The sequence below is a fragment of the Fulvia fulva genome, chromosome 8, assembly GCF_020509005.1.
Source record: "Fulvia fulva chromosome 8, complete sequence".
NCBI lineage: Eukaryota > Fungi > Ascomycota > Dothideomycetes > Mycosphaerellales > Mycosphaerellaceae > Fulvia > Fulvia fulva.
In genome coordinates, this window is record NC_063019.1 from 2,813,719 (window position 1) to 2,823,877 (window position 10,159).

At 53.3% G+C, this 10,159-nt stretch overlaps 5 protein-coding genes across 5 annotated transcripts; 2 read left to right on the forward strand and 3 right to left on the reverse strand.

The window, feature by feature from the left end:
* Nucleotides 1–326: 326 nt before the first annotated feature.
* Nucleotides 327–545, reverse strand: CLAFUR5_11331 (uncharacterized protein; the record flags this gene model as incomplete). Its single annotated transcript, XM_047910479.1, has 1 exon — nt 327–545. One exon carries the CDS (start codon nt 543–545, stop codon nt 327–329), a length of 219 nt encoding a protein of 72 aa, XP_047764963.1.
* A 1,339-nt stretch (nt 546–1,884) lies between these two features.
* On the reverse strand, nt 1,885–2,160 carry CLAFUR5_11332 (uncharacterized protein; the record flags this gene model as incomplete). Its single annotated transcript, XM_047910480.1, has 1 exon — nt 1,885–2,160. The coding sequence occupies one exon, from the start codon at nt 2,158–2,160 to the stop codon at nt 1,885–1,887; it is 276 nt and encodes a 91-aa protein (XP_047764960.1).
* A 2,961-nt stretch (nt 2,161–5,121) lies between these two features.
* CLAFUR5_11333 (Transcription initiation factor TFIID subunit 10) lies at nt 5,122–5,928 on the forward strand (the record flags this gene model as incomplete). The annotated part of the gene is made up of 1 exon (XM_047910481.1): nt 5,122–5,928. The coding sequence occupies one exon, from the start codon at nt 5,122–5,124 to the stop codon at nt 5,926–5,928; it is 807 nt and encodes a 268-aa protein (XP_047764961.1).
* Nucleotides 5,929–6,585: 657 nt separating this feature from the next.
* CLAFUR5_11334 (uncharacterized protein) lies at nt 6,586–8,146 on the forward strand (the record flags this gene model as incomplete). Its single annotated transcript, XM_047910482.1, has 4 exons — nt 6,586–6,775; nt 6,828–6,993; nt 7,044–7,287; nt 7,421–8,146. 4 exons carry the CDS (start codon nt 6,586–6,588, stop codon nt 8,144–8,146), a joined length of 1,326 nt encoding a protein of 441 aa, XP_047764966.1.
* Nucleotides 8,147–8,875: 729 nt separating this feature from the next.
* Nucleotides 8,876–9,983, reverse strand: CLAFUR5_11335 (uncharacterized protein; the record flags this gene model as incomplete). The annotated part of the gene is made up of 2 exons (XM_047910483.1): nt 8,876–9,803; nt 9,856–9,983. 2 exons carry the CDS (start codon nt 9,981–9,983, stop codon nt 8,876–8,878), a joined length of 1,056 nt encoding a protein of 351 aa, XP_047764967.1.
* Nucleotides 9,984–10,159: the final 176 nt, after the last annotated feature.

A 10,159-nucleotide genomic window follows, 5' to 3' on the forward strand; every position in this document is an offset into this window, starting at 1 on the left:
GTGGCGTTCCCTCTCTCGGGGTCATGGGAGGTGATAGATATGAAAAGTCCTTTCGCTTCAATCAGGCGGAGACACGAGATCTGTATATACGTTTCGATCTATGAAATGAAAGTGATCACAGGATTTCTCCCTCATTGGCACCGGTGCTCGCATCTTGGAGACGGAACTACAGCTCCGTGCGCCTCGCCCCTCCCTGCCAGACCTCTGGCTGCCACTGTGGTTGTACCGTAGCGTGAACAGCTCCCTATGACGAGGTTAGACTCACACGATACCTTATTCCAACCTGCGCCTTTCACGAACCTTCGTCCCTTCCCTTTGCTCAGGCATCAAAGCTTCGACTCCGCATACACCATCACGGTATCCTCCGGGCCCTGTTCGTCTGGGACCTGCTCGCGCCGTGCTTCGAGGAGCTTTTGCTTGTTCTTTTGCTCGAGGTCAAGTAACATCTGCTGGTAGTATTCTAAGGCATGGTTGTGGTGATGGCAGGGCGGCTCGCTTGCTGGGTCAGCTGGGGTTGTGGATGGATTGGTAGTCGGTTGTGGCATTGTGCTGTGAGAATTGGGGTCGTGGGTTGAGTGGGAGTTGAGATGGATGAGAGGTTGTGTTTGATGCAATGGAAGAGGGATATCGGCGACAAGGATCTCTAGATTGTGGCGGGTGTGGATACGCTGAGGTGGGTCTTGTGTGTCTTGTGTCACAGTACCAGGGTCGACATTCGGTGTTGACGATTGGTGCTGGACGTCGACTGGTTGTCTACAGTCTCTGTTCACCTCCGATCGTTACCCACCGGTTTGACTGGCTCTTGCAAGGTCAAGAAAGAAGCATAACCAGCATCGATAGTGCTTCCGGATGCTATGAAACTGCGCTTAGCCGGGGATTAGAGTGCTTTTACGGTGTTTCTGTCGTCCTCTTGCCTACTTCTGGACGTTACAGGGTTGAAAGTGGGTAACGATCGGACGTGGAAGCAGACTGTACATGTAAGCGCCGGTCATGTTTACAAGGAGGACAACCCCACCCCACGAAGTCCTCTAGCGGGAGGCGACGTAGACTTGAAGTGTCTACGGCTACGACATAGTAGAACAAGTCCAACGGTACTAGGGCAACATTAATCGCTCTTTAAGATACGCTTATTCAATTGTCGATACGATACACGGGAAGGACGACAAGTTGTGCTGACGATTAGAGCCCGGACCACTAAGCTTTGTTGAGCGAAGGGTAGCTTGAAGGGCATGCGTAAGTGAACGAGGCAAGCTTGCGAGCCGGAGTGAACGGAGCATGTCCGTAAAGCTCCCGTAGCGAGAACAATAATTAGACTCTGTTACCTGTTGCTTCTTCTAGGGTCCGTGCTTAGGAAGGGGTCTTTAGAATAAAAGCCATCGCTAACAAATTCGAGCTGCCGTCTAATTAGTTAAAAACAACTTAGAAATTCAGGATTGGCTCGCTTACTAGCTGCTCCGGCGCGGTCAATCCCATTCCGAGCACATAAGGACATTGCTCCGGCGCGGTAAATCCTATTCCGAGCACATAAGGACATTGCGACGAGAGTATATCCGATAACTACGATACTACGACGACTACGACACTGCGACGACTACGACACTACGATAACATCGTAACGATAGCGAACAAGTTGTTTCTCGAGCTGCGGGTGCTACCCTTCGCTCATTTCTATAAGGACGGAGGCCTTTCAACATATCATTTTTAGTGCTGAGAAATACGCGTACCAAGTTTGTCCTCCTTATAAACACAACCGAAGCGCAGCGACGCTTTGTACTACCTATGATGTAATCCTGGAAGGTGACAAGATGGTGCTCTCATACAAGGGATTTTCGTAGCGTACATCACGTCTCCCCTCCAAGGTGGATGTGCACATTGTCCTCACATCTACAACCTCGCCTTCCTGACCCCGCTGCTCTTCCTCGCCGTGGGATCTAGTCGCCTCTCCAGATCCAGCCGAATCTTTTGTAGCTGGTAATCTCGGTCAATCAAGCGTATCTGGAACTCGAGCAGCGGATTCGGTTCGATCTTCTGCGCCTCGAGCATCGCATTACGGTACTGCACTTCGATTGTGACCGCTGCCGCTTCGTAGGAATGTCGCGCTTGCTCATCTGTCATGGCCGCCGTCTGAAGATGGTTCGCGATGGGATCGTTTGGTGCCATGCTGATCACGGGAGTCTGTTGGCGGATTGTGGTGAGGGCTCGTCGATGTTGGTAATGGCAGGCCCTTGATGTACTCAGACTGCTGTCTGGAAGATGGACAGTCGTTGCGCGATGCTCTGTATAGTGACCTTCATAGTCTGTAGTCAGTACGGTGTCTCCTCTAGTGTCATGCTGTTATGCAAAGTCGAGGCACAAAGTGTTGGCACGACTCCACCTTCGTGACGTGTCGTGTAACGCAGAAGCGACGTCGCACGACCGTCTGCTGTGGAACAGTCTGTACCAGTCATTTAAAAACGCGATCTGTTTGCTGTGATTTGTTGCTCCCATTCAATCCACGAGCTTTGAGAACGGCAAAGTAGCGGTCCATCACATCCTATTCGTCTCCCAATGAGCGATGCAATGCACACAACGCTGCAGCCAACCTGACGCCATAGAACCACGCTGCTATACAAAACAGTCTTTCAACTGCCTAGAACGGCGATGACTTGCGCATTTCTTGGTTGCGCCTCGTCTGCTCCTCCAGCAACATTCTTTGGTACTGCTTGATCGCGTCGGTCAGAGATGGGTCGAACTGCGGTGGGCCACTGTTTTGACCACACCATGGATCACTTCTGGGTGCTTGCCAGGACATGGCGGTGATCGGCGTATCGCTGACTGGACTGGAAGGCTGTGACATTGCTTGTCTCTTCTCATAGGCTTGCCGTAGCCGTTGGCGATTCCGCTCGTGAAGCATCGCTAGCTGAACAGTGTAGTCGTCATGTGAACGTTGTCCTTGGTATAAGGTGGGCCGCATATCGAGGAGGGTCGCGGTCGAGCCTTCGTGACTTTGTACTGTTAGTGATGGTCATGTTCGTTATCTAACAGTGATTGTCTACTACACCTTGAAGGAGGGCAATCATCTGCGGTGCGCTTTGAGCTGTGTTTTGCGCCGTGGCTAGACTTGGCTCTCTTCTTCGTGTTCTGTGCCATCAGGCCGTTGGTGATGCGAGGTCAGTCAGACTGAGTACAGGGGTAGAGGTGTAGCCCAGGGCTACCATGGCGACAAGAGCCCTCACTAGCACATCCACGGAAAACAGAAGACTCCGTCAGCGCGAGACCTGGGGTGGACGCACGTTACCTCGCAGATCAATGGCATGCGCAGTACTGGCAGCCCAACCCTATCAGATGGACCATAAGAGCGCGTAGCGGATCCTTCCGCTGAGCTGGCGTGAAGGAATTTGCAATCAGGTACTGACTGGCTGCACGATACCGCGTGGCATGCCAACAGCGTTGAGCTGCAATAGCTATTACACAACCGTGGTTGTATTTGCGAGCTGATGAGCTGCTTTCTGATCGGCACCGAATCTGGAGGAGCAGGAAGGGCTGGATGATGCACTGGTGAATCGTCGAGCCGCAACAGATTCCAGACGACGTGATGAAGCGCGCGCTCTCGGATCAATATGCGATGGGTTCCAGGCAACAATAATGCTGATGCTGAGAGCACCCGGTCAGAACAGACATTGATTCGAAGGTGGTAGATGTCGGAGGGAGTAGAAAAGCTTCAAACGTGCCCTGAGTGCGGTCCCGCTGTCAGATGATTCTTCAAGCCTCCCGAGCGGACCAGAACAATCAATGGTGGCATAAAACCATCTCAATGTCGTATTTGATATAGGTAAGCGAATTGCCATGATGTCGAAAGTGCGTGCGACTGCTGGCTGGGAATCATGAGACTGTTGTGATATCCGCTTCAAAATGTGCTGTTGGCGGTTGTGAACCTCCAAAGGTAAGCGTAGCGGAGTGGAGCTCTCTACCGACCCTTCTAGACTGCAAAGTAGCGTGCGATCCACGCTACCGCTACCCGACGTACAGTGCTTATTATACGACGACATAGGCGTTAGCGACGAGTATATGTTTGCGAGTTCGCCAACAGGCACAGTGCGGTAGGTCACGTGATCCTGAAGCTTGAAAGTTGACTAATCAGAGCGGGCGCCAAGGCTAGTTGAGGGCTGGTATAGAGCTTCACTCCCTCGCTGACGCCTCACCTACGTACTCGCAAGCTCGTACTCCGGTGTGGCTAGCGCTCGGTCGCTACGCTTAATCACTTGAGGACAAAGATGAGCCGTTACATCGATCGACAGCGGATAACCACATCCACGGAGGCCAGAGCTATGTTACTCCTGTCAATGCAGGTCTGGATAGTGCACATGTTAGCTTCATGATTTCTCGCCAAATCTCGACTGCTCGTCTTTAGGGCTGGGGCAGTCATCGCAGAACGAAACCCTGGTGGTCCATTGATGCTGTAAGCACGATGTCGGAGCAGAATATCGACCACGGTCCAGGTATACCTCGCACAATTGATAGCTTTGTGGCACGCACATTTCAGCAGCATGAAGTGGTGATACTGGAGACTGCCCTGCGATGTCCAGTTGATGACCAGCTCCCAATCTTCCTGCCATGTCAGTGAACACGGTGACACTCTTTGTCATGTACGCGGTTGCCAGCCAGTCGGTGGTTTGTGTATGTTTGCGTGAAGCCATCCAGGTGTCGAGGGGAAGTGGCACTGTTACAGTCGAAAGCAAGAAGGCCGTCGCCACTACTCAAATGGTGAAGGTTGTGCTTGGGACGCGGATGCCTTCATATTGCAGCTGCAGTACTCGCCCAAGATGAGCATGCCGCAGCTGGTGAGGTATCGATACATGTACGCAACATGCGTTACTCGACATATCTGCTTCTCTCCTACCTCGGCGCGAAAGAATCATCTCTTAAGGAGAGTTGCTGGTGTGCAGTCGTCGGAGCTCGGCCCGCCTCTGCCGACGATTCACTCTCGCGTGCGTCAAGCACCACCACGCGCCCGCGCCCACAGACATCACCCAAGCCTGCACCCGCACCATCACATGCGCCCTTCGACCTTGAACTGAGCGAACTGTCACCTGCCTCTTCACGTGCGACGATTCGGGCCTCAGGCTCGAGTGAGCTCCTAACATGGCGGACACAAATGATCCAACCTCTTCCTCGAGCACACTTGAGGCCACTACGAACTCCGAGCACAATACCCAGCAACACTCACACACACAATCCGCCGACAACACATCGACACAGCCTCAACAGTCGTCGAACGAAGATCCAGCCCTCGACACCCAGCTCGACCGCGACCTCGACGCCGAGATCAATCCGACCACCAACACCAACACCGACTCTATGATGATGGACGGCATCGATGCCACTCGGTCTTCCATAGCTCCAGCAGCTGGCGGAGAACCTAATGGTCTACCAAACATACCAGCAGTTGCAGAACCTCGGATACCTCAGAAGAAAGACACCTCCCTGCGTGAGTTCCTAGGCAAGATGGACGACTACGCACCCCTCATCCCGGACGCCGTCTCAGACTACTACTTCACTCTCGCTGGTCTTCCTCCCCCACCAGAGACCGATCGCCGCCTAGCGCGCCTCCTCGCCCTTTCAACCCAGAAGTTCATCGCAGACATTGCAGCAGATGCGTATCAGTACAGCAGGATACGGAGCACCAACACCACAAGTAACAACCCCATGACTGGTCTTGGTGGCGCTGCAGGCTTTGGTATGAACCTGCCTCAAGGCAGTGAAGGTGAGGGTGGCGGCAAGGGAAAGAAGGACGCAGGCAAGGCAGCTCCACTGGGTGGACCGCGAGCTGGATATGGTGGAGGTGGAGGTGCTGGTGGTCAGGGCAGAACGGTGCTGACTATGGAGGATCTTGGCATGGCCGTCGGCGAGTACGGCGTGAACGTGAAGAGAGGCGAGTTCTACAGATGATACTGAGGTCAATGGGAATGGAGCATTGCATACGATGGCGTTTGGGTGAGTATGGGACTTCGTTCTCGGCCGGCGAGCCTTGAGAATGGAGATGACAAAATGGCGTTTGTGGTATGTTACGTCTAGAACTTGAGCTATGATATCCCTGATGAGGTGGTACTTTCTACGCGGAATGGGTGTAAAAGTACGTATTACAGCAAGAAACGTGAAGACATATGGCCTGTGCTGCCACGCTTTCCCAAGTCGGCACTTGCCTGTGGCTCAATCGTGCCTAACATCAGCAGTTGCGACCAACTATCACCGCAAAGTACGTGAAGGGACCTTCAGCCACATTACACGATCCACACTACATTCCACCTCACACACATTTTCGTTTACCATCACACAAAGTCGACATCGCAAAATGCCCCACGATTCCGATCTCTTTTGGAAGAGCACTGGCGGGCAGGATTGGCTGGCCTTCATGCGCGGTCTACCGGCCTCCACCCGCGCTCTAGTGGAGCTCTTCCGGCGAGACAATTACCGGCGCACTATGGCCCTGAAGGGTGCGAAGAAGCTACTGGACTTGCACAGATTGCTTGTTGTGATGGTGCTTGGACTGGGCTTGGGACATGATGGGGTCTGCCCGGTCGAGATGAGAACCGCTTTGTTCTGGACATGCTAGTGCTTGTGCCAAACAAGCTCTGGCCCGGTTCAGACAAGGGTAGTATTTTCTGGAACTTGGCTGGTGGACTAGTCTGGCTTCAGCACAACCACACAGGGCAAATGTCACAACCAGCAGGGGCCAACTACAGCAACTTCAATGTCAGCGATCAAGCCAGGGTACACGCGGGCGATAACTACATCAGTACGTTAAACCCTCCCCCGTCACACACAATATTGTCTCAAAGTATCAACAGCTTTGCCGGCCCCAGCCAAGCCATCACCACGGTCTCTAGTGCCTCAGTTCTTCAGCAGAGACAAGAGCTTCATCGGCCGCGAGGACATCATCAAGGACTTAGAGAGTAGACTCGCCAACGACGACTACCACAACAGGATCGCATTGACGGGGCTTGGTGGCATCGGGTAAGTCCGTTGACCTTTCTACTTCATTCCGACGTGCTTACTCTATGCAGCAAGTCTCAGATCGCCTTGGAGTTCGCGAGCCATTATTCGAAACGCCACCCTGGCCACTGGGTCTTCTGGGTCAGCGCGAGCTCGAAAAGCCGTTTTGTGCAAGACATGGAAGAAATTGCAGCACTTCTAGGGATGCCCGCTACTACTGATCGCCAGGGAACGCTTAAATCTGTCTGCCGTTGCCTGAGTGACCCTCAAAACGGCACCTGGCTCATGATCATCGACAATGCTGACGCCGAAGACGTACTTTTCAGTACCGGATACATGCTTGGCTCCGAATCCTGGACGGCGTCAGGGAAAAAGAGTTTCGCTGCGGCGCAGCGATTCGCTTGTTGGCGTCCGCTTTGCACAAGAAGCTTTTCGCGGAAGTGAACAGCAATTTGGACTTTATTATGACAAGGACACAATCCGCCGTTGGTTTTCTCTCGCCAATTGTCTGCTCTTCGTCTGTCAACCTGCAGCTACTGAGCAGATACTGAACCGTCTCACGGTCATTCTCGACATTATGGGTGAGCTCTACCCTGACCATGCGAGCCTTGTACTCTATCACACAGTCGTCGATATGCTTGTGGACGTACGTGTCGCCAGGAACAAAGAGCTAGGGAGTATGTTGCCTCTACTGGATGCATTTCCTGCTGCTCAGCATAGCAGCAACACATCATCGGTCATTAACAGGGTACTGGTGGATGTCGATGTCCTCATGCGAGCCGGCAACGTTCGAGGGGCTGTGAGATACCTAGAGCCGCGCGTGCATAAGCTAGCCTGCGTTATTGCTGGCAACAGAATATGTGAGAAACTCATACAATGCTACTGTATGCTGGGAGAGTACGCCAAAGCGGAGGCTTTCGCAGAGGACATTCAGCAGAGCAAGCGAAACAGTCGCAGGAGCGATCTAAACATTCGATATCACCGTCAGTTGAACTTGAGCGAGATCCGGAGGTGGCAAGGACGCAACGAAGAAGCAGTCGATATCATGCGGCATGCCTTGAAGGAATTGGAAAGGGCTGGAGAGGATCCCGCAGGCGCCACCGCCGTCCAGCGCAGATGGTTACTGAACATATACTTGGCCAAGGCCAGAGCTTCGAATGACAAGGACCAATAGGTAAGTGTGGTCGGGAATGGCGATGTGAACATCATGTGTCAAAAAGACGGAAAAGTTACAATTTCCGGTCACATTACCGTCAGCTTTCATAATTTGCAGTGAAGGATCCTCGACCACTTGCTCTTTGGTGTGCCTCCTCGGTATTCTCCAGCTCGTCTGCGACTTTAGCTGGAACCAAGTCTCGGTCATTGACACATGTATCGCACCCTTCGACCACGTTCTCTCCGACACCTGCCAACAACACCGAACCAAAGCAGTACCCATCTGCTATGAGCATGCAACCCCCAACGTTCCGAACCACGATCCGAACGTCACCACTCAGAGTTCGAATTCATGAGAGCCTTCTCAGCAGACTGCGTTCCGCGCGGTCGGAATTTCAGGTGCCCTCCAGGAGGTTGTACGACTGATATGTACATCTTGGATCGTATGACGACGAGGTGCACTGAGCAAAACGCCGATGAGTTCCCTGAGCAGGTGCGAGGCACAGTTGCTGTTCCAGAAGGGGGTTTCTCGAAGCGTGACAGAGTGCAGTTGGGAGGAGTGCGGCATTGAGGTAGATGGTGGTGTGCTTAGGGCGAATGTGTCAATTTGGGATCGGGATGGAGAGCCTTTGCGTGGAGTTATCGACTGAATGAGATAGCGTTGGGGAGTGGACGTCCTCAGGAGCAAGGTCTGTCATACTAGAAGTTGCATTGTCTGCTATCATGAGTGTATAATCGCCGACGACTATCAAGCGGTCTTCTTCTGAGCACGGAATTTCTCATGCCACTTTCTCTTCGCTCCAATGGCTGACTTTGCTTCTGCTGGAGGAGCGCCATTGGCGGCGGCCGTGGTTGAATGATAGCCATCCACGTACTTGATGCCGCTGCCATCGTCGTGCAGGCTATATGCGCCAGCAAGAAGGTTCAGTTCACACTTACTCCGCCAGGCTTCTGGCATAGCATCCTTCCATGCTTTCTTGAAGCCTGCAACGTCAGTCATCCTACCTCCCGACCCATGCTCCAGCTGACTCCGCCCAATGAAGCGTACACATCGGTCTTCATCTATTGCAAGGTTACCACCTGGTGTTGATGTCGACACTGCTGCGAACACAGCCGCGAGAATCTCCAAGGGCCAGTCGCTCCGAAGATCTAGCGCGAACGCAGGTATGTCGTCAGCGATGAAAGGATCCGTCAGATTCGCACCCTCTGCCGTCGCTGCTGTAATGGCTGCCTGCCATATCTGAGTCTTCACAGCCGCGCTTGGTGTGAAGCAACCCTCAGGGTCCGTCGACTCGAAGCACGCCAATTCTGACCACCCATCCTGGCATTCAACCTCGCTCAATGGGATGTGAGAGAATAGTTCTGCCTTGGAAATGGACTTTTGCGAGCCGTAATTGCCGGTCGACGCGTAAGTCGGCAGTACTTTCTTGATATAGGGCGCTGCGGACTGCTTGGCCTCGGGGAGTAGCTCGAGCGTAGAGTCACATTTGGACCAGGCTTGGACGCCTATCCGCGGGACAACGCCATCCTTGTCCGGGGTCTCGAGCTGGTGGGTGAGGTAGACGCTGTTGGACGTGCTGACCTGACGTATGTTCCATGTCTTGTCCTTGGTGCAGAGTACGGCGTTGGCGTCTTTGGCATCGCCTGTGACATCTTCTGTTGACTTTAGCTGTAATCTATGTTGTCATTAGTCTTTGCTTGAATGGTTCAGGATCTATATGTACCCACAGCGGCGGAGTCTCCGAGGTGATTAGCGCGAGAAGTTCGGCGGGCAGCTCCAGCAGGCGAACGTGGTGTAGGCCCCGTCCTGGCAGTACGGTCATGGGAATGCCTCTCCGGCCTTGCTGGGTGGACATTGCCGTTATCTGAATGTGTATTGTGGGACGGTAAGTGGTTGATGAACGAGAGATAGAGCCATGGACTATTCTACACGTGGGGTCGCGTGCGGGTCGTGCTCTCTCCGCAATGGCGCTAGCAAGGTAGTATGCACGATCCTGGTCTGCAACACTCACCTGCGCTGCGCAAGAGGCCC